The following is a 27923-nucleotide window of genomic DNA, read 5'->3' as shown; positions in this document are numbered from 1 at the left end:
TCAAACCATACTTTCAATATCTCTAGACAACTTTAACAATCCAAAGTAACTGCAAAACATTTTCAGGATCATTAGACAAAAACTGCAAACTGATTCCTAGTTTTCAAAGTTACTCATTCTATTTAACCTCTTGTGATTAGCACTTGATCACATTTAAGCTCTTGAGATTTGCCTTATATACAATCAATTTGATTGTCCTCTAACACACATAACTTTTACTCCAGATCTGGAAATTTTCCAGATTTATAGCTATGTATTCAAATTCAAATTTAGCATTCAAATTATCACACCCATTGATCCATCTAATCTCCCTTAACTGCACCACAACACGCAAAAGGAAAGGAGTTCAAGTTCTGCTCCCCACTTAGTCCCATTATCCACCAAACGAAAGAAGAAAACAACATGCAATCCAACATACTCACATGCAATGAGATTTTTACTGTTATGGGTCTTGATTTTAATAGATTCTGAGCTACAAATTCAAACAACCTTCTTTCCCCTGTTTCGGCCAACCTAAAACAGAGCATGGAAATCCACATGCAAGTTAAAAATCACACTCCATTATCATCAACAAATACTACTCTTTCCTCATCATCAAGTTTCGCACTCAATCAAGAGTTTCTCTCACTAGAAACCAAGCTTCTTTCATCATAACTCTTCAAACACTTAGCAAACCGAAGAAGAAGAGTAGAATGATGATCAGAGGACTCACCTTGTTCAGAGACTAAGCTGGGCATGCAAGGAAACGGCCACCGATCACTACTCGGACGGCTTCTGCTCTTACGGTCTCCCTCTCACGTTTCTCTTGGCTTTCTTTTTTTCTCTCTGGCTTCCTGTCGAAATGATGGAAAGAGGAGCAGATGGGTTTAATCAAATTTTAAAAAAAAAAAGGTGAGAAATGATCAACAAGTTTGTAGTCACTTTCATCCTTTCAACTAATTTCTGAAATATAAAATAAATCCAAAAATTAATCCATCATATTTTAAATGGATTTTCCTTCTCTATTAACTTCTTTGGCTCATAAAATAATTTTTCTAAAATTGGGAATCAAAAATCAATTCCTAACCATTTTCCCTGAATTTTTTAAGAAAATAACCTTTAATTTCAGAAATCAATCCTTAATTCATTTTAAGGATTTTATGCCTCAATTAGCTTATTTACCTCATAAAATAATTATCCTAAAATTTTTATCTCAAATATAAACCTCAACCTATTTTTCTTGAATCTTTAAAAAAATAGGTCCTCCTGAGTCCTTGAAATTTTTCCAAATTTTTTTAGGCTTTAAATAATTTTAATAAATTTCTTTCCCCTGTTATCATAAAATTTAAAAATTTGAGATGTTACACATGCCACAAACAACTTTGAAACTATACTTTGTGACTAATTGAATAACTGACAATACCATTAGAAACTTCGGAGATGAAATATATTCACAATGATTAACTTCCTGTATTGTGTAATGCACACTTTGAGCATTCAAATAAAACACAAGAACAGATTTTCACGTTATAATCTACGATTTATTTCAATTTCATATAATTTATAACAAACAAAATTTCAATTATGGGAACATTAATATTTTTTATTGGCAGCAATTTTGAAATTGATGTGAGCGTGCAAGGTTAGTGGTGATCACAAAAATCAAGTACAACACAAGCAGGCAGGGAGAAATAAACAATAAAGAAAGAAACATATGATTATGTGGCTCTAATATAAATTTTAGGTTTTCAAAGTTCGTCACTTTGTGTCATTAGAGATGAGAAGCTTATCAGTACATTTGAAGCTTGAGGATAAGTACACACAAACGGTAACAATATTCTTAAATTGCCGAGATTCAATCAGAATCATAAACATAATACTCCTCTCGGTCCTAATTATAAGACCCAATGGACTTATTTGAGGAGATTAAGGAAGTAAGTTAAGTTGGTTATTTATAATAAATAAGTGTTGTTATTCCTAAAATATTCTTTCAATTAAGTATATTGGCTAAAACTATCATTATTAGAAGGATTATCTGGAAAAAAATGCATAAATAAAGAGAGAAATGGATTGGGTCTTATAATTAGGACCAAATAAAAAGTCAAATTGGGTCTTATAATAAGGACCGAAGGAGTATAAAATAAGTCAGATATGGACCTGATTAATCAATATTAATTCCCCAACGGTATCCAGTTGGGGTTTTCTCCATCAGAAGCCCACCTCCATCATTTGAGATCGCTATCTGAGGGTGATTTAGTTGACGGCAACTATTAGCAGAGAATGTTTGGAGGGAAGGGCAGAGCATGATGCCTCTGTATACGACATCTAATTGTGGCATGAAATTTAATTTGAGAGATGTCAACTTGGGGAGAATGAGAGTAGGGTGAGTAGGTTGGTTAGGCAGAAGGACCATGAGGTCGCCACTACCAGCTGTAGGTTCCAATTCAGAATGATCCTCTTCAGCTCCAACCATTTCTTTCATGTTGCAACAACAATCAACATCAATGGTGCGCAAGTTTTGTAGGTGTGCCAGTAACTTGGGTGTCATCAGAGCCTCCATGCGGTGGCATTGCCGAATATTGAGATCTGTGAGATGAGAAAATAGGATGGATTGATGCAAGGAATCAGCATATGGTGACACTAAATCTTTCAATCCCTTCAAAGAATACATTTTGAGACATCCAACAAGTTGAGTAGAGGGGCAAAAGGGGCAATTACAACAATATAAGCACTCCAAACCATTACATACTATGATTTCCAGCAGTTTAATTTGTGATGGATTATTGTGGTGGCCAGATGATAAAACACTACATAAGGATCTGTCACCTTTCCCTCGGCCACTAGTCTCGATAACCAACTCGTCGACGATGCCTCCTGGGAGTATAACTTTTTCATTTCCCCAGTCCATATTCTTAATAAGTATCTTGTTCACGGAATTTCTCCATCATAAGAATGATGATTATAGTGCCGGCGTAGTTGATCGTATCTTGCACCCCCTAAAGTTTTTATTTTTTTTTCATACTGGAAAGTAGCCCCCTAAAGTTAATCGATAGCTTATGGTTACACATTATGGGCCAGGAAGCTCACAAAGTTATTGAACGCGCTAATGTCACAAAAATGGGCTACTATAACTTCCAACCTTTTCAAAACTTGTGTACCTTGTCCAATCACATCCGTTGAGCATTGGGCCCAACCCGCCTCAAGACACTCTAAATTGATCAATGTGGATAGAAGCCATGCTGACATTTTCAGCTTTTCTGCAGGGAGTAGAGATAGGCATCTAAGATTGACCAATGATTCCAAGCCCGTAGGTGCTTCAGTGATGGCAGTAGAAGATAGATCCAATGATATTAACCGTTTCAATTTTCCTAGTGAGGGAATGTAACTCAATTTTGTACATCCTGAGAGTAATAATGCAATCAGACATTTCAAGTTGAACAACGATGCAGGCAAACGCTCAATCATAGTCTCAGACAAATCAAGTATCTTGAGAGCAGGCGTGTTGTTGAAAAATTTATCTAGAATGTGGTTGAGTTCTACATTACAATCCAAAAGCAACATCGAAAGTTGAGAACACTTAAAACACGTTCCATTTGGAATTGTTTGTATGTTGTTTCCCGTCAAAAAAACTTTTTGTAGATCTTCTGTCCATTGGTCATCACTCGGTATTTCTGTCAAATTCTTATCAGCTTTTCCCATAATTTTACAAGTTTCTTCTGCAATACCAATAGCAAGGGCTCTAAGAAATTTGTTTATCACCCATGCACCCTCAATATAGTCCAACATGCTATGATCCTCTAATTTATGCAAAATTTTATAACCTTCGTAATACTGCACCCTCAACTTCCTTGTCCCATCTATGTTTTCATAAACAAATCTTCTTATCCAACGATCACGCTCATCGTCGTCAAAAATTCCATCGGTACTTAAAGCACAATACAAGAAGAATCTTTGCAATTTGTTATTTAAGAAATCATAGCTAGATCTCAAAATTGGCAATACCCATTTGTCCACTTCATATTGCCCATTGCCCAGGTTTTGAAGACATTCCAACATATGACTCCATTCTCTAGCTTCTGTTTTCCCCTTCATGCTTGTCGCGATTCTAACAATAGCTAGGGGAAAACCCTCACATTTTTGTGCCACATTCCGTGCAATATCTTCCACTTTCGAAGACAGTTCTTCACGGAAGGATCCCAAAACCTCCTTAAACAAATCCCAACTCTCTTCTTCATCATCATCATCATCTAGAGGCGCCACTTCTATTACCTCCTTACAACCCATACCTTGACACACATTCCTTATACGGGTGGTCAAAATCAATATAATTTGATTATCTGACATAGGAAATCCAACGTCCTTTAGAAAGAAATGATCCCAAACATCATCTAAAATAATAACACATTTGTTCATCTCTTTGAATGCTTGAAATAATTTCCCGGCAACTCTTTTAACCTCAAACTCATCAGATATATCTAGATCAATTGATTTGGCTATCACTTTTTGCAAATGGGAGATGCTATTTTGTGATACAGTTACCCAAATAACTTTAATGTCACTACTAACTTCTTCCAAAATAAGCTTGTTATGTATATGGGTTGCTAAGGCTGTTTTTCCTGACCCTCCCATTCCCCAAATTCCAATTGCTGACACCGTGTCATCCATTATCCATTTCCATATATCTTGAATATGCCTTTGAAAATCACAACCTATTAAATCTGTCATAGGCAATGTATAACCTTTAGAGGATCCTAGCAACAAGAACAGTAATGAATAATTAAGTAAAGAGAGTAAGAAGAATATATAAAAAATTAAGCTTAAGTATATGGCATTCAAATTTTAAGTAGTCATATATATCAATATATGTATATACTCTATCCGTCCCTGTGTGTAAATCGAAATTTGAAAATTTTCGAGCATTCAAAATGCAAGTCACCACAGAATTTAGGCAGCATTAAATATTTTTTCTCCACTTGTCCCTCATTAACTAATCCAAGAAGTTATAGAGAAGAGAGTGGCTAAGAGAAATACTGGTAGTTATGACAATTTTTTCGGCCAAAAATGTTTAGGACAATTTTTTAAAGTTTAAAAACGTGAAGTAATTTTAATACATTTTCATAAATGACAAATAAAAGGAGTTGGATATATATTTTATCTGCTGATACTCGTACCTTTTTCTAAACTATCAGATTTATTCACTCTGTCAATTCGTAACCTTTTATTGCCATCCTGTTGTTCAACTTGTGCAAAGTGCCGTCTTGCTTTGTCGTATAGATTTTGTTTTTCTTGGTTGAGGTCACTGTTGAGCAACTTTGAAGCCAAATCCTCCCTTTCTTTTTTACTGTCAAACTGCATATAATTGTCCTTATCGTTTACTATATGACTAAAAGAGAGTGCTCGCGTGGGCATGTGTAAGTGCTTACCCATATGAGTCTATTACTAATATCTTTGCAAGAGGTCGTACCTGAAATAAAGAATTTCCCTTCACATAATTATGTGACTGTTCCATGAACTTCACAACAAAGATGCCACAGTCAAATCTACAAATTAAAACGTATAAATATATATATATATATGATAAGGTTATGATAAAAACTTTTTCTAGTAAAGTTTATATAATTTTATACAATAGTAATTGTTCACTCACCCATTAGGCTGTAGAAGGATGTCGTTTTCCATCTTGGAACGAAATTTTGTAAATGCTACTTTCACGAACAGCTTTTCCATCGCAAGCAACTAGATATAAATAAAATATTATATATAATCAAAAGAATAATTAATCGGTTAATCTTCTGAATATTGCAATTATCTAACTCTCACCATTTTTTGTTATCTCATTGCGTTCTGGCTCAGCCACAAATGTATTGAGTAGCGAATCCCATATTTCAATCTCTTCATTCTTTAAATGAATAATGTATAAATAAAAATGTCCACCAGTTGGCTTTGCTTCAATGTAAACAGGAATAAACACCTATTATTTGTGATAACAAAAATCAAATTGACATAGAGCAGGAAAAAAGGAGAATAATATAACGTCCCAAGTAAGGAATATAATTATTAAAAAATTTGAATAACAACAGAGTAGCTTATAATGACAAGTTCCATGATAATAAATAACAACTACTTATTTGTCATTAAAACTTACTGATAATTTTTTTTCTTGAAGAGTTGATTATAATTCTTTCAAAAGCAAGTAATCATGTTGATAAAGAACCTTTTTTATAAAGAGTTGAAACGACATACCTTTTTACAGGATTCCAGGTCAGACATATAATTTTCTCTTATTCGTTGGCAGCGGACAAAGTGCAAGAATTGACCTATGCTACCTCCGAGTGCTGCATTCTATAATCATATCATGGACGAATCATTAAAAATTATTGTCAATGAACTGGTTTTAGATTAAAAATCTATTGATATACATCATATAACAAGAAAGGGAATAGAAAATCACCGAAAATGTCACAGGAAGATACCAATTCAAAGGCATAGTTTTCTTTCGCTCAACATGGGTTAACATCTCCACAAAAATATCTATTACCTAAGAATATAATGAATGGAACTAAATGTTAATATGACTAAAACCTTGGTCATTAATATTAAAATCGAATATAAAATATAATAAATACTCACCAATGAATCCAAAAAAGTCTCCGGTTTAAGTGTGGTGAATTCTTCTTGAGTCAAATATGAAAGCGGGGAAATAAAAACCTTATCTTCAGGACTGAAGAGTTAGAATGATATGCATATCAAAAAATAGAACTAGGGGAAATAAAATACATTCATATATACATATTAGAAGCACACACACAAATTTTGGACGCATAAATCCAACCTTAAGCATTCAAACACATATTGTATGACTTGCAAGTCTTCATTCTCCCTATTGGAAACAGAAGATGACCCAACTGGAAACACTTCCTGATAGTTTGCTTCAGCTTGGATTTGTCCTGCTTCGTTAAAAAAACGGGAAAAATTACCAGAACTAAGAGAAGATTTAAAACTCTTCACATCTATCTGAAAATTAAAGGAGTATCTAATTAATTTTACCTTCATTTAAACCTATACAGTGTAGCTTTCTTTTTTTTAAAAAAAAAAAACCTCTCTGTATGACTTAAAAAAGATAGGAGTATAACAATATATTAACTCATTAAATCTGTCTCGAGTTGAAAACTTTTCCTACTTTATTTATATTAATTAAGATTGCGAGGGAAAAAGAAAAATATCAAGAGTTACATTGAAGTATTAATTCCAGAAATAAAATTGATAAATAAATATTAATTACTCCCAAAATGAGTTACGTATGACTTATATTTTGAATTAGACTGAAGCAATACCTTGTTGAGAATGTAGGATGCTGTCTCTTGGATCATTAATGGAGTTTCTTCCTTTGTCTGAAACAAAATTTGGACAGACTCGAATGCCTTTGCCCTTGTCCTTATTAATATGAGATTTGATTCTGTTAGCACTCGCTGCAAATTCCCAGCCACAATATTTGCACTTCACTCTTCGTCCTCCCTCCAATAGCTCAACGTGTTGCCACACATCATCCCTTGGCCTTCCACCCACCTTGTCCATTATTGCTGTTCCTGCATATGCAATATATATGCTGAACCAGACGTAATAATCAAAATTGAAGACATATATACAGTTCCACAGTCTGAAACTTGGTTATAACACACTTTCACATACAGTTGGAAACAAACTTAGCTTTCCCGAGAGAATGATTTTTTTGTTTTTTTTAATAAGGTTGGGGCAAAGGCTGAAGCAGAAGTAACAACAAACGAAGATGAAAATCAGGTTACATAGTAAGCTAATGGAAAAGCAGAGAAAAGAGAGAAAATTACTAAATTCTATTTCAAGTTGTGGATTGAAGCATGGGCGACGACTGACTCCGGTGAGAAACAGTAGTGCTGCAGACTTGATGCGTCAACGGAGAAGAAAATGTGTGCAAATAATGGAGAAAGAGAGAATAGGCATATAATTAAGAACTTTGGGAATTTCGAGATCAGAAAAGATGGATTATAAAATATTCATGAGTGTAACTTTGCCCAGAAAAAGAAGTCATTATTTATACAGAATATTGTTTTCCAGCTGTATGACTGAGTGCTTTATTATTAGAATGTTTTCTTCCACTGATGATGACTTTGCGCTCTTTCTTTCCACGGACATTTTTGACTTTATCATCTTCCGCGTTTCATCCTTTTTCTCTCTCATCTACTGCATGCAGAAATTATTTGGAGAATCTGATTTTTCTTTAAACAATACTCCTCCTAAATATAAAACACATCTTATAATATAAATTACATTATAAAATGAGTTTTATATTTAGACCAAAAGGAATACTTAATAACATTAGCTAGGTCACAACCAAACAGTACAAGTCAAGAAGCCCTCATGAAGTTCCAAGTACTTCCCACGAAGGTGGTGTTGATAAGGATACAATCAAATTTTTTGAAAAGCAATTTTTTTAAAAAAAATTAATTTTTCCTCCAAGGTAATTTCAAACTAAGTAGCCTTTAAACAATCTCGCCTTCAAACTGTAAGAAGTTAAAAATCTAAGAATTCTCTGTGTATAGCATCAAGGAATGATCCAGGGCTTTCTAAACCGAAATGCTGCATCCTTACTTAAGGATTTATCTGAGTAAACCATCATCTTAAAAAACCAGTCATGCGAGAAACAAATTCTGTAAGTAATGTACTGAAGTGCGTTGCACCTCAAACCCTCCAGTTTTTGTTGAGAAGTTGTCTCAGCACACAATATCTTGCATAGCTAAATGTAAGCATTAGCTAGATTGTGCCTGGACCCTATGATGATTATATATGAAACAAACGAATCCATAATTCCATATAGACGAAAATATATAGATACCTAATATTTGATAAACGATAGAATGAAGCAATTCATTACCTTAATTAATTAACGAATGCTAAATGAATAAAACTTTAACATAGAATATGGACCAAGAGATGAAAAAGTAACAAAACATTAATATGGATATTTTTTTTTAAGACACGGAGTGACTGTTTAAAAAAAAAAAAAGAACAGAAATTTCTCCAATCATTTTGATCTGTATGGTATGCTGACAAGAATGAAAAACTCCGTCCATTTTTATAAACAACCTTAGACTAAATCACGTAGATAAAAAAGTTAGTTAGAATAGATTAAAGATAATAAATGGATAAAAATTGAAAGTTTGTTCTATAAAATATACTTATTCATGGGGAAAGGAGTATAAGAAAGAGAATAAAAAATTATTATAATAAAAAGAATTATAAAAGAAAGAGAAAATGTGTTATAGAGAGAGATTATATTAAAATATAATCTCCAGAACATTTATTAACCAAGCAATGATGTTTTAATAAACAAAAAATAAATATATTAACTATTAAAATAAGTCTTTAATATGAGCAAAATAGAAAATTTCTTATAAAAATTTAAGACAACTTGTAAATGTTACTTATATTTAAAGATAAAGAGGTAATGGTAGTTGTTGCTTATGAAAAAAAGACAAATGAAGTAACTTATAGCAAAAGCTAATATGTTAAACAGACCAAACTTAGGAACTGAGTCGTGACAAGTTAAATTAAAAGAAATGAGTCATAACAAAGTTAAATCTTATAAGATTAAAAAATTAACTTTCCTAAAAAAATTGAGCATAAAGGGTATTTGTTTGGTGAAAAATTGTTTAATCCACGAGACTAAATGGATAGACTCTCTGCTATCCTTGGATGGTGAAATAAGGGAGAGCAATATACTGCGGGAGAGAATACGTTAGGAGGAAAATCTCTTAAAGAATAATTTAAAAAATTTTACAACTTTTGAGAATTTCAGTACTAGTTTCCCTTGCCTCAAGACTCGAGCCCAAATAAGATACTTATTATGTCGTCGTTTCAGGGACTCTCCAAATTGAAATCTATTGTAGATCATCATCATCGCAACATGTACAATTTATTCCCAAATTATTAAAATAGTGATAATCATAATTATGCTCCTATAGCCTTATTTATAAATTATTTTCAACATGTTTCATTGCTGAAAGTTAAAAAAATATATAATATATTCCAAAGGAACAACGTTTTTTTTTTGGGCCAACCTACAGGAGTAAAGTTTACACAATGATAAATAAATGATAAAATTTTACTCAAAAAATAAGGGGTATAATTGTCATTCATATGGAAAAAAGTGAATTCATAATATAACCAAAAAAATATTTTGTCTCTCATTTATTCAAATTTATAAATATTTTTTTCTATTAGAAGTCAAATTTATTCAAAACACAATACAATGAGTAAACAAAAAAAGCCGGCCAATCACATCCAGTCCATTTGAGCAAAGTCCAAAGAGCCCAACAGAAAAGGCCGGCCTCTCGTTGCAGAAACAAAAACACAATACAAACAAGCGCGAGAAACAGTCGAACAAACAAGCATGGTGAACGAGACCCAGACTTGACTACTTTTCGAACTGCACATGCAAGGTTGAGGAACTGATGAACTCCTCGTTTTGAAAGAATGAACAAGAAACAATTCCTCCATACTAGCTCTCTTGGGAGTTAAGATTCGCACAAGGCGTAGAAACTCCAAGTTGAATCCGTCTGAACCAAAGTCCAAGTCTCAAGAGGACATGCAAACCAAAAACTTGAAGAAAAAAAAATCAGCAAGAAAAAACCAAATCCAAGCGCGAAGAAGGAAACTGAGTAGCCTACACAAAAAAACCAGCAAACATAGGACCACCCATTCTATGCTTGGTTTCTAGAGAGTCATTCATAGCTTTCCCATTCGAGCATTTTTAGCATAAAGCTCGAAAAAGCCCAAGAGTTTCAAAGAGAGATCTCCATTCTCAATGTCTTGCTATTCACCAAACTGCCTTAAAACATCATTTCGAAGCGTTGTTGCCTTGCCACCATTTCCAAGTTGAAGAGCTTTAGTTCGAAGTAATCGGATCCATCATTTCCTACAGTTAGATTTAGGCTTCTCTACCGTAGGACTATAACATTTGTGGAGATCATGAGTCCCTGCATTCTTGTTTCGTTTAGAACTTGGCCAAGAGTTTTCATATCGTAGACGCTTTCTCGTGGCTTCCTTTTCCTGTTACAGAAGCATTGGAGCCGGAAGAATGGGTTTGATTGCATACGTGGGCCTCAGCTAACTGGTCTAGGTGAGTTTCTTTCCCAGATGAGGAGTCATCAAAAGTTCAAAACAATCCAAAGAACCACCTTGGGCCCCAGATAAAGCAGATGAATACGGGTTGGAACCCGGAATATTATAAGAAGCCCATAATTTAAGCCCAAGATTGAGTTTCAGAAAATAAATACCTTTTGCAAAAGTGAGATGCCCCGAACGACGGCCCACATGACGCAGTCCGGCATTAATGACCCGAGAAATTCTTGTATGCACGGGAGTATCATGTCATTTGTGATCTATCTAATTAGATGAAAAAAATTCAGATAGGTTGAGTCTTGCATGGCATCGCTGATCAGAGCAATAAAAAATCGTGGGTCCTAAAAAGTTTATATTTAATAATTTCTCTCTCTTCCTCCCATTTTCATTTCCCTTTCTTTCTCGTCCATTGAATAAACCACCCTGCAAATTTTACCTTCTTCCCTCCTATAAAATAATAAATACATAATTATATATTACATACTTAGAACATTTTATATTTTACCTAAATGTATTATTAATATATAGCATATAGCATAACATTAACTTTTAATCTCCTAATTTACTAAAGGAATTTTCCAGCTTCTTCGTTAGCTTTTATTTCATCATTTTATATCTTCCCGATGCTACCAAATATAAAGAGATGCAGCAAATATATGAGCCGTAAAAATAGACAATAACAAATTAAATTTGATCCCACAAAAAACTTAGTTAACAGTGATTATATAATAAAAATTTTCTTTTTATTTAAGCTGAGTAAATCAAGATTGAATTTGAATCAAGTAAAATTAAATTGAAATTAAATAAGTAAGAGTTACCGGTTAACAAATGGAAATGACAATTAATTAGATAGATAAGTTTGTGAGTAAATATTAGATGTTGACTTGTAAATACTCCCTCTTGGTTCTTATTATAAGAGGTTAACAGGGTCATTAATGGCTCCCCCCCCCTAATTTACTTTGGAAAAAAGCGAATGCCCGCTTCACCAATTGCTTGTGTTTAGTCACACGCCGCGCCTGCCGGCTGAACTACATGCATGGTCTGATACCTTTCATCTCATTTCTTCTTGTTTGGCATATTTGAAAATTTTTATAATCTTGGAGCACATTTAATAACATGACTGCTTTTCTTGATATGTGTGAATTAGTTGTTTGGGTGATGACCCATTATAATAAGGGTAAAGAAAGAACAGTATTAGAGTATTAATATCTTCAGAAGGTCACTTTTAATTTGAGTAGTTTACTTGTAATAAATTGTATGAAGTTTGACTTTTAAAAATTATAGCATTAATAAGAATTTTAATAAAAATATTTGAAAATGTAATATTTCTTTGGGTGCCCATCAATTAATGGGCAGTCAATACCAACTAGTGACAGGTCAGCAACGTTAATTTGAAAATAGAGTGCGTCGGGGGGTTAATTTGCCATTTGTGGAACTCCATTGATTCCTCTCTATAGGACTAAAGAAAAATTCTCACACACCAACTATACTAAATTCTTTTATGCGACGTCTTGCTCCCGTTTATGCCAACTTCATCAGCTAACCTTTAATAGGAAAGGCATCATTTGTGGCAAGTCATAATTTCATACTCTCAAAAGGAGCACATTAGGAAAAAGTATTAAATAATTATCAAATTTTCTAATTTGCCTCATAAATAGAAAGAAATCACTCTCCAAAATGTTGTCCAACAAATAGAAACTGAGTACAGCCAATTTTAAGATACTTGAGCAACCTCTTGGATAAAGCGTCTACATGTCATCTGCTATAAGCAAGTATAATGCGTTACAAATTAAACCAAGGTTCATCATAATTAATGTGCTAATGAAAAAAGTGTAATAGGCCAATATATATAGAGGCACTCAACATAAATATAGAATCAAAAGCAGTCCTTAAATGATTATTTAAAGAAGGATAGGTCGGCTCCCGTGTCACCCTCCGTAGAACCATGACCTGTAAATTACATTACCTAAAAAGGTTAGAATTAGAATTAGAATTGCGAATAAAATGGCCTTGTAATTAAGACGCATGGTGTAACACCTACTTTAATCACACCAGGGGCTTATATAATTAATTTCGAGCCAGTAAGCCAGGTTTGATCCTCAGAGGAAGAAACAGAATTCTTTCATTAATTATTTTGAAAACTTTTTCCAAAACACAGGGAATACATATAAATCCCACTTTATATAATGCAATTCCACTAACCTTTACGTACTCTTGTTCCCTTCCAGCTTTTGGGCAACTTAAGCCTAAGTTTTTTTTTTTTAAACTTACATTCCAGTTTCTAAACAAAATTTATTTCGCGAAGTTAATCACTTAGCATAAAGAACCATCTTTATACTTATTAAATACCAAACCTTCAGCTAATCACAATATTTCTTTAAAATCAGTACTTGCATACGTTTATAAATTTATATGTATAAAATCCGATTACCATATATAAACTTCTTTTCCCCTTTTTTTTCACTTGAGCAACTTTTAACCTTAATCTAAAAATTTTCCAGGTGTAAGATAATAATCAAACCATACTTTCAATATCTCTAGACAACTTTAACAATCCAAAGTAACTGCAAAACATTTTCAGGATCATTAGACAAAAACTGCAAACTGATTCCTAGTTTTCAAAGTTACTCATTCTATTTAACCTCTTGTGATTAGCACTTGATCACATTTAAGCTCTTGAGATTTGCCTTATATACAATCAATTTGATTGTCCTCTAACACACATAACTTTTACTCCAGATCTGGAAATTTTCCAGATTTATAGCTATGTATTCAAATTCAAATTTAGCATTCAAATTATCACACCCATTGATCCATCTAATCTCCCTTAACTGCACCACAACACGCAAAAGGAAAGGAGTTCAAGTTCTGCTCCCCACTTAGTCCCATTATCCACCAAACGAAAGAAGAAAACAACATGCAATCCAACATACTCACATGCAATGAGATTTTTACTGTTATGGGTCTTGATTTTAATAGATTCTGAGCTACAAATTCAAACAACCTTCTTTCCCCTGTTTCGGCCAACCTAAAACAGAGCATGGAAATCCACATGCAAGTTAAAAATCACACTCCATTATCATCAACAAATACTACTCTTTCCTCATCATCAAGTTTCGCACTCAATCAAGAGTTTCTCTCACTAGAAACCAAGCTTCTTTCATCATTAACTCTTCAAACACTTAGCAAACCGAAGAAAGAAGAGTAGAATGATGATCAGAGGACTCACCTTGTTCAGAGACTAAGCTGGGCATGCAAGGAAACGGCCACCGATCACTACTCGGACGGCTTCTGCTCTTACGGTCTCCCTCTCACGTTTCTCTTGGCTTTCTTTTTCTCTCTGCTTCCTGTCGAAATGATGGAAAGAGGAGCAGATGGGTTTAATCAAATTTTAAAAAAAAAAAGGTGAGAAATGATCAACAAGTTTTGTAGTCACTTTCATCCTTTCAACTAATTTCTGAAATATAAAATAAATCCAAAAATTAATCCATCATATTTTAAATGGATTTTCCTTCTCTATTAACTTCTTTGGCTCATAAAATAATTTTTCTAAAATTGGGAATCAAAAATCAATTCCTAACCATTTTCCCTGAATTTTTTAAGAAAATAACCTTTAATTTCAGAAATCAATCCTTAATTCATTTTAAGGATTTTATGCCTCAATTAGCTTATTTACCTCATAAAATAATTATCCTAAAATTTTTATCTCAAACCTCAACCTATTTTTCTTGAATTTTTTAAAAAATAGGTCCTCCTGAGTCCTTGAAATTTTTCCAAATTTTTTTAGGCTTTAAATAATTTTAATAAATTTCTTTCCCTTGTTATCATAAAATTTAAAAATTTGAGATGTTACACATGCCACAAGCAACTTTGAAACTATACTTTGTGACTAATTGAATAACTGACAATACCATTAGAAACTTCGGAGATGAAATATATTCACAATGATTAACTTCCTGTATTGTGTAGTGCACACTTTGAGCATTCAAATAAAACACAAGAACAGATTTTCACGTTATAATCTACGATTTATTTCAATTTCATATAATTTATAACAAACAAAATTTCAATTATGGGAACATTAATATTTTTTATTGGCAGCAATTTTGAAATTGATGTGAGCGTGCAAGGTTAGTGGTGATCACAAAAATCAAGTACAACACAAGCAGGCAGGGAGAAATAAACAATAAAGAAACATATGATTATGTGGCTCTAATATAAATTTTAGGTTTTCAAAGTTCGTCACTTTGTGTCATTAGAGATGAGAAGCTTATCAGTACATTTGAAGCTTGAGGATAAGTACACACAAACGGTAACAATATTCTTAAATTGCCGAGATTCAATCAGAATCATAAACATAATATAAAAGAAGTCAGATCAATATTAATTACCCAACGGTATCCATTTGGGGTTTTCTCCATCCGAAGCCCACCTCCATCATTTGAGATCGCTATCTGAGGGTGATTTAGTTGACGGCAACTATTAGCAGAGAATGTTTGGAGGGAAGGGCAGAGCATGATGCCTCTGTATACGACATCTAATTCTTCCATGAAATTTAATTTGAGAGATGTCAACTTGGGGAGAATGATAGTAGGGTGAGTAAGTTGGTTAGACAAAAGGACCATGAGGTTGCCACTACCAGCTGTAGGTTCCAATTCAGAATGATCCTCTTCAGCTCCAACCATTTCTTTCATGTTCCAACAACAATAAACATCAATGGTGCGCAAGTTTTGTAGGTGTGCCAGTAACTTGGGTGTCATCAGAGCCTCCATGCTGTAGCATCGCCGAATATTGAGATCTGTGAGATGAGAAAATAGGATGGATTGATCGAAGGAATAAGCAGATGGTGACACTAAATCTTTCAATCCCGTCAAAAAATTGATTTTGAGACATCCAACAAGTTGAGTAGAGGGGCAAAAGGGGCAATTACAACAATATAAGCACTCCAAACCATCACACGAGCTGATTTCCAGCAGTTTAATTTGGGATGGATTATTGTTGTGGCCAGATGATAAAACACTACATAATATTGATCCGTCACCTTTCCCTCGGCCACAATTCTCGATAACCAACTCGTCGATGCCTCCTGGGAGTATAACTTTTTCATTTCCCCAGTCCACATTCCTAATAAGTATCTTTTTCATAGAATATTCTCTATCATAAGAATGATGAATATAGTACCGGGCTGGATCGTATCTTGCACCCCCTGAAGTTTTTATTTTTTTTGGATATACTGGAAAGTAGCCCCCTAAAGTTAATCGATAGCTTATGGTGTCACAATTATGGGCCAGGAAGCTCACAAAGTTATTGAACACGCTAATGTCAAGAAAATGGGCTACTACAACTTCCAACTTTTCCAAACCTTGTGTACCTTGTCCTATCAAATCCGTTGAGCATTGGGCCCAACCCGCCTGAAGACACTCTAAATTGATCAATGTGGATAGAAGCCATGCTGACATTTTCAGCTTTTCTGTAGGGAGTAGAGATAGGCGTCTAAGATTGACCAATGATTCCAAGCCCGTAGGTGCTTCAGTGATGGCAGTAGAAGATAGATCCAATGATATTAACCGTTTCAATTTTCCTAGTGAAGGAATGTAACTCAATTTTGTACATCCTGAGAGTAGTAATGCAATCAGACATTTCAAGTTGGATAATGATTCGGGCAGACGCTCAATCCCGGTCTCAGACAAATCAAGTATTTGAAGAATAGGCATGTTGTTGAAAAACTCATCTGAAATGTGGTCGAGCTCTACATTACAATTCAAAAGCAACGTCGAAACTTGAGAACACTTAGGACATGTTCCATTTGGAATTGTTTGTATGTAGTTTCCCATCAGAAAAACTTTTTGAAGATCTTCTTTCCATTGGTCATCACTTGGTATTTCTGTCAAATTCTCATAAGCTTTTCCCATAATTTTCCAAGTTTCTTCTGCAATACCAATAGCAAGGGCTCTAAGAAATTTGTTTATCATCCATCCATCACAATAATCCAACATGCTATGATTCTTTAATTTATACAAAATGTTATAACCTTCGTTATACTGCACCCTCAACTTCTTTCTCTCATCTATGTTTTCATAAACAAATATTCTTATCAAACGATTAGCATCATCGTCGAAAAGAATTCCACCCATACTTAAAGCACAATACAAGAAGAATCTTTGCAATTTGTTATTTAAGAAATCATAGCTAGATCTCAAAACTGGAAATACCCATTTGTCCATTTCATATTGCCCATTGTCCAAGTTTCGAAGACATTCCAACATCTGTCTCCACTCTCCAGCTTCTGTTTCCCCTTTCATGCTTGTCGCGATTCTAACAATAGCTAGGGGAAAACCCTCACATGCTTGTGCCACATTCTGTGCAATATTTTCCACTTCTGAAGACAGTTCTTCATGGAAGGATCCTAAAAGCTCATCAAACAAATCCCACCTCTCTTCTTCCTTTAGAGGCTTCACTTTTATCACCTTTTTACAACCCATACCTTGACACACATTCCATATACGGGTGGTCAAAATCAATTTAATTCGATTATCTGACATAGGAAATCCAATGTCTTTTAGAAAGAAATGATCCCAAACATCATCTAAAATAATAACACATCTGTTCATCTCTTTGGATGCTTGAAATAATTTCCCGGCAATTCTTTTAACCTCAAACTCATCAGATATATCCAGCTCAATTGATTTGGCTATCACTTTTTGCAAATGCAAGGTGCTATTTTGTGATACAGTTACCCAGATAACTTTAATGTCACTAGTAGCTTCTTCCAAAATAAGCTGGTTATGTATATGGGTTGCTAAGGCTGTTTTTCCTGACCCTCCTATTCCCCAAATTCCAATTGCTGACACCTTGTCATCCATTATCCATCTCCGTATATCTTGAATATTCCTTCGAAACTTCCAACCTATTAAATCTGTCGTAGGCAATATATAACCCTTTGAAGATCCTAGCGACAAGAATACTAACAAATAATTAATTAAAGATAGTGAGATGAATAAAAAATAAATTAATTATATGGCATTCAAATTTTAAGTAGTCACCACATACTCTATCCATCCCTATGTGTAAATGTTAGTATAAATCATGCATCACCCGTTGTATAATTAAGATAACGTTGCATATTCTCTAGATCCTTCCTTTACCTACAAGTGTCTATAGCCTATAGGTTTTGATATACCCTTTTCCTGATTCATTGTGATTCCTCTGTCCTCTAGTATCTGTAACCTGTACTATATATACAATGAATAAAGGCAGAGCACAGCACCGCTGATTATTATATTCAAACTTTACCCTAATTTCTATCTGTAAATAAAAAATTTTCAAAATGTAAGTCACCACAAAATTTAGGCAGCATTAAGTATTTTTCTGAACTTGTCCCTCATTAAATAATCAAAAAGTATTGAGAAGAGAGTGGCTAAGAGAAATATACAAGAGAGGGTTACAATTTAATGGGAAGAATTTTTGAAAGTTATGACAATTTGTTTTGGCCAATAAAAGTTATGGCAAATTTTAAGAGTTTAAAAACTTCAACTAATTTTAATACATTTTCATAAACGACATTTAAAATGAGTTGGACATGCTTTATATGCTGATATTCATACCTTTTTCTAAAGGATCATGTCTATCCACTTTGTCAAATCGCAATCTTTTATGGCCATCTTGCTTTTCAACTCGCGCATAGTGGCGTCTTACTCTGTCATATAGATTTTGTTTTTCTTGGTTCAGGTCACTGTCGAGCAACTTTGAAGCCAAATTCTTCCTTTCTTTTTCACTGTCAAACTACATGGTTGTCCGTGTGATTTATATGACTCAAAGAAAGCGATTGGGTGCTCGTGAACTTTTTGTGGGCATGTGTAGGTGCTTACCTATAAGTGTATGACTATATGTTAGTAAGAGGTCATACCTGAAATGAAGAATTTCTCACATAATTTTCTGATTGTTCCATGAACTTCATAACAAAGATACCGCAGTCAAATCTACAAATTAAAATATATATATATATGATAAGGTCATGATTAAAATTTTTTTTCCAGTAAAGTTTGTGTAATTTTACACAATAATCGTCCACTCACTCATTCTGCTGTTCGAGGATGTCCATTTCCATCTTGGAACGAAATTTCGTAAATGCTACTTTCTCGAATTTCTCGAAGAGCTTTTCCATGGCAAGCAACTAGATATCAAGCATATAAATAAAAAAAATTCCATATAATCAAAAGAATAATTGATTGATTAATGCTGTGAATATTGCAATAATTATCTAACACTCACCAATTTTTCGGTTGTCTTGTAACGTTCTGTTTCAGTCACAGACTTATTGGGTAGAGAATCCCATATTTCAATCTCTTCATTCTTCAAATGAATAATATATAAATAAAAATGTCCACCATTTGACTTTGCTCCAACGTGAACAGGAATAAATATCTATTATTTGTGATAACAAACATCAAATTGACGCACAGTAGGGGGAAAAAAAAAAGTAATCATGTTGATAGAGAAATTTTTCTATAAAGAGTTGAAAAGACTGACATACTTTCTCACAGGATTTCAGGTCAAACATATAATTTTCTCTTATCTTTTGGCGATGGACAAAGTCCAAGAAGTCAGCTATGCTGTATTTGAGTGCTGCCTCCTGTGATCACATTACGGTGAACCACTAAGAGTTATTGTCAATGAACTAGCTTTAGATTAAACAACTATTGACATGCATCATGTAACAAAAAAGGGAATAGGAAATCACCGAAAATGTCACAGGAAGAAACCAATTCGAAGGTGTAATTTTCTTCTTTCGCTCCATATGGGTTAACATCTCTGCAAAAATATCTATTACCTAAGGATGCATGAAACTGAGTGTCATTAGTATAACTAAAACCTTTGAGAATAGTATTAAAATAGAATATAAAAATATAATAAATAAATACTCACCGCTGAATTCAAACAAGTCCCTGGTTTAAGCGTGGCAAATTCTTCTCGAGTCAAATGAGAAAGTGGGTAACGAAAAACCGTATCTTCAGGACTGAAGAATTAATTAAAATGATATACTTATCAAAACATAGAATTAGAGTGATTTAAAAAAAGAAAACAAAAAATAAAATACATTCATATATACATATTAGAAGCACATATACAGTCAGAAGGATGAATCTAACCTTAAGCATTCAAACACATTTTGTATAACCTTCAACTCTTCATTCTCCCCATCAGAAACAGAAGAAGACCCAACAACTCGAACCCCTTCCTGAGACTTGGCATCAGCTTGGATTTGTCCTGCTTCACTGGGCATGCTATAATCTAATAGACGACCGTCCAATGAGATTTCTTATAAGTAAAAAAGAAATTCCCTGAGCATGACTTGTAAAAAAATTTACCAGAACTAAGGGAAGAGTTAAAATTTAACACTCTTCACCTCTGTCTGAAAAGTAAAGGAGCATCGAATTAATTTTATCTTCATTTAAACCTCTAGTATAGCGTAACTCTAAATAATTAGGTCAACATTAAATAACGGCAATGTGGGAGAAATGTAATAAATATCACATATGATATCTTTAGAAAAAAAAAAGCTGGCAAAAAAAATAAAAAGAAAAAAATCCCCTCTGCATGACTTATAAAAAAGATAGGAGGGAGCATAATAATATATAATCACGTAACCTCCTTGTTGACAATGTTGGAGGTTGTCTCTGAGATCATTGGAGTTTCCTTTGTCTGGAACATATTTTGCACAGGCTCGAATGCCTTTGCCTTTTTCTCCATAAATATGAGATCTGATTCTGCTGGCACCTCCTGCGAATTCCCGTTCACAATATTTACACTTCCATCTTCGTCCTTCCTCCAATACCTCAACGTGTCGCCGCACATCATCATCCTTTGGCCTTCCACCACCTACCTTTTTCATTATTACTGTTCCTGCATATGCAATATATATACAGAGACTGAACCAAAGTGATAATAATTAAAATTGAAGTCATATATACAGTTCCACAGTTTGGGGTTGAGTTTTCGCCAATAAATCTAATCTACTTTTCCCGCACACACAAAATCATCTACGTTTCATTAATATGCATGCAATTTGATCGAGCACAGTAATGAAGGGATGAAGATTATTGTGCGCAGAGAAGCTTCAGAGATCGACCAACCTTGAATCTGTCCAAGTAGAGAATGAACAATCGTAGAAAGGCAGAAGCAGAAGTAACAAACAAAGGAAGATGAAAATGAGGTCACATGATAATAATCAAATGGAAAAGCAGAGGAAATTAAGAGAGAAATTACTGGATGCTATTTCAAGTTGAGGATTGAAGCATGGCGGACAGCTGACCCCGGTGAGAAACAGTAGTTGAGTCGAGTCCACAGAATAGGAATGTGATGATGAAAGACGACTTTGGGGGAAGAGTGAGGCTGAGATAATTACCGTGTGCATTGTGTAGTCCAGCTGTATGACAGAGTGCTTAATCAGAGCGGTGGACGGGAAAATTCCATGCTAAGCATAATGATGAGCGCCGAAAGCACAAGATTCTTGTCTGATTGGCCCATTCACTCCGTTGGCGGAAGCGGGAAACACCTTTTATTTAAAACCAATTCATGTTTAAATCGGTTGTTAAACTCCTAATCTGTAACTTTAAACTAATTAATACTCCATCTTATTCTTATTACGAGACTAGTTTATGTGCCGCAATGAAAAGTCAGTTAAAATTAATTTTCTTGGATGCCAAACCTATATTACAAAGCATCTACACCGAGGCATTCAATTTCAACTTGCCAACTCACAATATGACAAAAGAGCATAATTTCAGTTCACATAATCAAATTGAAAAGATGAAATCAAAGTGGACAAATTACCGAATCTTACTCCTTTATACTTAAGCACAAAAATTAGTATGAAAAGAAGAAGTCAAGCCTGTTACAAAGGCATCTACACCGAGGCAATCAAATTTTGCATTTAAACTGTATGACATTAGTTTATTTTTATTTTTATATTTATTATTTATTTAAGAGCTTTTTGAGCCGAATGCTATAAACAGTAATATTAATTATCAGGATACTACACTATAAAAATTATTTACTAGCATACTACGTTCAAAATCGTTCAAGGTAGGTGCAATTTTAAAAAATACATAGAAGAACGAGTTCTGCAGCTTCATTTTTTTTAAAATAATTTTTTTTGGTAAAAATGGTGGCAGGGATAGCCTGCCGCCTGCTCCCTATGAATTGACCCTCTCTGCACCTCATCTCACTCTCCTCGAACATTTTCCTTCCCCACCCTCACTTTTTCCCTAATTCTCCCATTTACACATGCACACACGTCACAAATTATTATAATCTTAATTTATATATAGTATGATATATTTAAAAACTAAAATTAAATGAATTGATTAATACATACAATTCTTAGGGTGTGTTTAGGTGACACTCCAAACCATGGTTTAGGGACCCAAACCATGGTTTGAGGAATAAATCACCCAAACACTCTCCCAAAAACCAAAACCATGGTTTTAGAAAAAGCAAAATTTTTTTGCTTTTGGAGAAAAAATGGAGAGTGTGAGAGCCTATATGATATGTATCTTGTTATTTTTTTTATAAATATATTTAATCTTATATTTTATAAATATATATACATATTAATTATTTATTAATTATATTATCTTATGTATTATTAATTATGTTGGTAAAAAATATATTATTAACAATTTTATTCTTTCAAATTAAAATATATCATAAAATCTATTTTTTTTGTAATTATCATATTAACTTATGTGTTTTTTTTAGTAATTTGTATATATAAAAAGTGCTTCTGATAACAACTATCCAAACACTCTCACTTCTCAGAATCACTTTTTTACAAAATCTATTCTTCATAGAATCTATTCTCCCCATAATCTATTCTCTAGAATCACTTTTCTAAACCACGGTTTGGTTTCATCCAAACACACCCTTAATATAGAACCCAACTAAGTAATTTAAAAAATTAAAAATATTACTAAAAATACATGTAATATATGTTATAATTTAATAATTTTCTTAATCATATAAAATATATTATAATTTAATAATTTTTTTAATCTTCTTAAATCAGATAACTGTGTTTTATAGTAAGAATTGTATGTATTAATTAATTAATTTAATTTTAGTTTTTAAATATATCATATTATATATAAGTTAATTAAAGATATCACTAAATTATCTAACTATAATATATGTTACGTGATTCTTTTAAGATACTTATATAGATCATTAGAGTATATATCAACATGTAAGTAAAATAAATTAGTTCGGAAAAAATTTAGTACTAAATATAATAAGAATTAAATTGTTATAAACTTAGTGAAATGTTAAAATTTTAAATTGTTACTATCTCTGATTTTTAATATAATACCCAGTTAACTAATTTAAAAAGGTTAAAAAATTATTAAATTATTTATTTATAGCAATCTTATATAATTAGAAAATTATTTAATTATTTAATTATAACATATATTATATGATGACTTTAGCATGTATTACATGTATTTTTATTAGTATCTTTAATTTTTTTAAATTAGCTAACTGGGTTTATAATAAGAATTGTACGTATTAATTAATTTATTTAATTTTAGTTTTTAAATATATCATATTATATATAAATTAAGCTTATAATAATAAAATTTGTGATGTGCGTGCATGTGTGTATGTGTGTACGGGAGCATGCGGGAAAAAGTGAGGGGGGAAGGAAAATGTTTGGAGTAGGATGAGGTGCAGAAAGGGAGGGTCAAGTCACAGAGAGTAGGCGGCAGGCTATCCCTGCCACCATTTTTACAAAAAAAAAAATTATTTTAAAAAAAATGAAGCTTGCAGAACTCGTTCTTTGAAAAAACGATTTGAGATGTAGGGCGCGTTTAGAAACATTCAAAAGTATTTTTTGAAAGTATTTTTTTATAAAACAAAATAAATTTGTTAGATGTTTATGTTGTATAACATAAAAGTATTTTTAAAACTATAATTTTAATTTTATCTAAACATCCTTTTAATACACTAATAAATAATTTTTATAGTGTAGTATCCTGGTAATTAATATCACTGTTTATAGCATTTGGCTCCAAAAGTCCTAAATTATCTGATATATAAATTGATATATAATTTATTATTACATAAAAATGTTTTTAAAAAATATGTCACATTTATTAACATTAAATAATTTATTTGAATTTCTTAATTATATATTTAAAAGAAAATGATAAAAAATAAATTAAAAATTATTAAATCTCAAATCAGGTATGGTAACAACATTTTATTTGATCTTGATAATACTAAATTTGTAAATAATGTTCTTGTAATTTTTAACTTCTTTTTTTTTCAATATTCCATAAAAAGGTACTCTTCTGGTTCTTAATATAAGACTCATTTAACTAATTTGATTAGATTAAGAAAGTTAGGTAAGTTAGTTAATTATAAAAAAAATGACACATTTTTCCTAAAATACCATAATCATCTCTCTTAATACCCTCTTCCCCTCTTCTACTTGATTATGGTTGAGGGAGTATCTGTAATGGTAATTTAGAGAAAATTGATAAATATAAGAAATAGATATTATATTTAGGATCAAAACCAATTCAAGAATTGGGTCTTATATTAAGGACCGGAAGAATACTACAAGTCATGAATTGAAACAGTAGTGTTGCATGCTTTAGGGATTTCCGGAAGGGTACTCAATGATTGGAATTGTTTAATATAAACTCTTGTCATCATTTTAATCTAAACCAAAAACTTATTTTTACTTCATGTTTCATAAATACTTTACGTTTCATAAATGATTATTAAAAAGTTACTTTTGAAAATATTAATCGTGAACCAGACGTAATAATTAAAATTGAAGCCATGCAAACAGTTGCACGGTTTGGGTTTTGAGTTCTCGTCAATAGATCTAATCTACTTTGCTTAGTACGCATGCAATTTTATCGGGCAAAGTAATGGAGGGGGTGAAGATTTCAGAGAGTGATCAATTCTGAGTGAATTGTGGAGAATGAACAATCGTGGAAAGGCAGAACAGAATTAACAAACAAAGGAAGATGAAAATGAGGTCACATGATAATAATCAAATGGAAAAGCAGAGGAAATTGAGAGAGGAAATTACTGAATACCAATTCAAGTTGAGGATTGAAGCACGGCGGCGACTGAGACTGACTCCGGTGAGAAACAGAAGTCAACACAGAAGAAAACGCGTCCACAGAGTTGAGAAAGAAAGACTAGCCATGTAATGAAGGACTTTGTGGAAGATGAGGCAGCAATGATCAGTGTACTGTACAGTACAGCTGTATCCAATTGACTATATGAGGAGTGTCAGACTATGGGTGGTAATATAAGTTAACTCGTGAGTTGCATGTTGGTTCATGATAGGTTAGCGTTATCTTAAATCCTAAACTCTAAACCCTAACCTATCATGGTGGGTTGATGACTTGGCTCGTCAACCCGCTAACTTTTTTTCTTTTATATTTTTTTATTTTTTAAAATATTTTTTCTTATACAATATGAAAAATATAATGAAATTTTTATCTTTTTTTTCAAATATTTGATTAAAAACACTAAATAAATAAATCATATATGGTTTTTTTTTTAATTTTTTAGATAGAATATGCAATATAATAATAAAAATATAATGATTAATACAATTTAAAAAATACAAAAAAAATAAATATGGGTTAGCCTGTGTGTGGACAGGCTAACTCACAGCAGGTTATGAGTTAAGTAATGCAAGTTGAAAAGTGTTATTTACTGGCGGGTTAACTTTTAACTAATCTTAACATGTTATTTTTGGTGGATTGGCGGGTTAGATTTACGGGTTTAATCATATTCTTAGTTCTAGAACGGACAGCTTCTTCTCTCATTGACTTAGGCCCATTGACCGTCTATTACGGCAAAGCGCCTCTCCTTTTTTCCCCCTTCCCTTTACTTCTTATCTTAATTATAAAATCCAGGTTTAAATGGTCAAAATTTTATATTTTATAAAATTATGAATAAAATGTTAATTTTACAAAAAAAATAAATTAATAAAATTAAACTACTGAATTTTACTTATGATAATTCAAAGCAATAATAAAAAAAAATATTTTACAAAATTATTTTATATAATTATAATATGGATCCTTCATATTGTAATTTTAATACTACCTATGATCTTAATTATAAAACCTTATTTGCAGACTACAAAGGAAATCTTATAATTAGAACCAAAAACAGTAGTTAAGATCAAATGTGGAGGGAAATGGAAAAAAGAAAAATAAGTGGAGAGACCCCTTTCCCATTTATTACTCGCTTCTATAGATTTCAAATTTAATTTTTTAAAATATTTTTTATTTTTTATTAATTCTAATTTTTTGTTTAAAATCATAAAATTTAATTAAAAGAATCTTATAAAAATTCATTGCACGAGGGGTGGAAGTATTTGAAACATATTATTACCTGGAAATCAGAATTTTTAATATAAAAGTTAATTGACTAATTTGAATAGACTAAAAAATTTTGTTAAATTACTTATTTATTATAAATATGTGTTATCTTTTTTAAAATATCATTGTCAATCATATATATTAGTTATAACTACTTTGATATAACATTTAACATGTGTAATTATTACAAGGATTAACTTGAAACAAATAGATAAATACAAAAGAAAGTAAATTAGATTCTTATATTTAGAATCAAATTAAAAAGTTAAATTTAAAATTGTAATCTGTTCCGGCCGCCAGTGTTTCGACCCCTCCTCTGTGTTTTCCTATGTCGGCGTGATGATCAACTCCGACACTATCGATCATCACGCTCCAGTGAGACTTCACCTTGTGATTGCACGTTTGTTGGTTCTTTTTGTTTTTTTTTTGGTTAATTGAAAAGTGATTACTGAGCAAGAGCTTGACAATAATGCTTAATATATTCCTTCCACTTATTTGGGCAAGTTTCTAAGCAAGTTGCCGATATTTATGCCTCCAAATCGATGGTTCTAATAACCCATCTATTTTAGGCTCTTTCATTGAAAATCAATAACTCAGATGCCTCATCTGACCTGTCTCTGCAATGAACACAAGAGAATCCTTCTAATTGCCGACGTCGCAATCTCGTGGTTCCAGAACATCATCGGCCTATCTTCACCCATAATTGCAAAGCACTCCAGAAGAAAACGATTCAGTGAGGCTCCTGTCCAGATTATATGCACCTCGTCGTCAGATGGTTGGCCGTTATTCAAATCAAAAAATTATTTTAAAAGATAGAACAGATATCAAAACAAAAAGGCTAGTGATTCACGGTTTTAATATCACAATATGTGAAATTTTCAATAAGATAATACTATATGGTTATAGATAGTCTAAAAATATGTTAGGATATTTGAGGGGGTCAATTTTTTTATTTTTTAGTATTTTTTTTTATCAGGCTAAAAAACCGTCCGATTTTCTGAAAACCGTTCCGGTTCCCGGTCCAACTCCGGTTTTCGGCTTAATGACGGCTCAACTCCGGTCCAATCCGGTTCAATTATATAAACGGTTTTTCGGTCTAAACCGAGCCGTTAACGGGTCCGGTTGACGGTTCAACCAGTCCGATTCAGTTTTTAAATCATTGTTTCTAACACCATAATCTTATTTCTAATGCATTAAGGATCCTAAACTATAAATGAAAATGAAATTAAAGTGCCAAAGGATGTAATCAGAAAATAATATCAATGATCATTGGATGCATATGAAAATAATATTAGAATACTGGATATATAATAAATGAGAGTAGGATGTTAAATATTATAGAAAAATAATACTAATTCCGGTCTTAATTATAAA

At 32.6% G+C, this 27923-nt stretch overlaps 2 protein-coding genes across 3 annotated transcripts; both read right to left on the bottom strand.

Moving 5' to 3' along the window:
• Positions 1-1751: 1751 nt before the first annotated feature.
• LOC114758405 (uncharacterized) lies at positions 1752-2631 on the bottom strand. Of its 2 annotated transcripts, none has more exons than XM_028947446.1 (2): positions 2142-2631; positions 1752-1853 (listed from the first exon to the last, which is right to left on the bottom strand). In XM_028947446.1, exons 1-2 carry the CDS (start codon positions 2537-2539, stop codon positions 1835-1837), a joined length of 417 nt encoding a protein of 138 aa, XP_028803279.1. In that variant the 5' UTR covers positions 2540-2631; the 3' UTR covers positions 1752-1834. The 2 variants fall into 2 exon arrangements, with proteins under 2 accessions (XP_028803279.1, XP_028803280.1); XM_028947447.1 differs by having other exon boundaries at positions 1752-1847.
• A 408-nt stretch (positions 2632-3039) lies between these two features.
• On the bottom strand, positions 3040-5388 carry LOC114758395 (probable disease resistance protein At4g27220). The gene is made up of 2 exons (XM_028947435.1): positions 5151-5388; positions 3040-4730 (listed from the first exon to the last, which is right to left on the bottom strand). The coding sequence occupies exons 1-2, from the start codon at positions 5386-5388 to the stop codon at positions 3040-3042; spliced, it is 1929 nt and encodes a 642-aa protein (XP_028803268.1).
• Positions 5389-27923: the final 22535 nt, after the last annotated feature.

Source organism: Neltuma alba, unplaced genomic scaffold, assembly GCF_004799145.2.
Source record: "Neltuma alba isolate B1F8T4 unplaced genomic scaffold, ASM479914v2 tig00010691_pilon, whole genome shotgun sequence".
NCBI classification, from domain to species: domain Eukaryota; kingdom Viridiplantae; phylum Streptophyta; class Magnoliopsida; order Fabales; family Fabaceae; genus Neltuma; species Neltuma alba.
The sequence above is the reverse complement of the archived record's forward strand: the minus strand, read 5'-3'. Positions and strand labels throughout refer to the sequence as shown.

What these genes read in the sequence shown, in the direction of transcription:
- LOC114758395 (XM_028947435.1), bottom strand. Translation starts at nt 5,388, where the DNA reads ATGCCCACGCGAGCACTCTCTTTTAGTCATATAGTAAACGATAAGGAC. An exon ending in ATCTGATAGTTTAGAAAAAG is followed by an intron (nt 4,731 to 5,150) that starts GTACGAGTATCA and finishes TCTTGTTGCTAG; the next exon opens with GATCCTCTAAAGGTTATACA.
- LOC114758405 (XM_028947446.1), bottom strand. Translation starts at nt 2,539, where the DNA reads ATGGAGGCTCTGATGACACCCAAGTTACTGGCACACCTACAAAACTTG.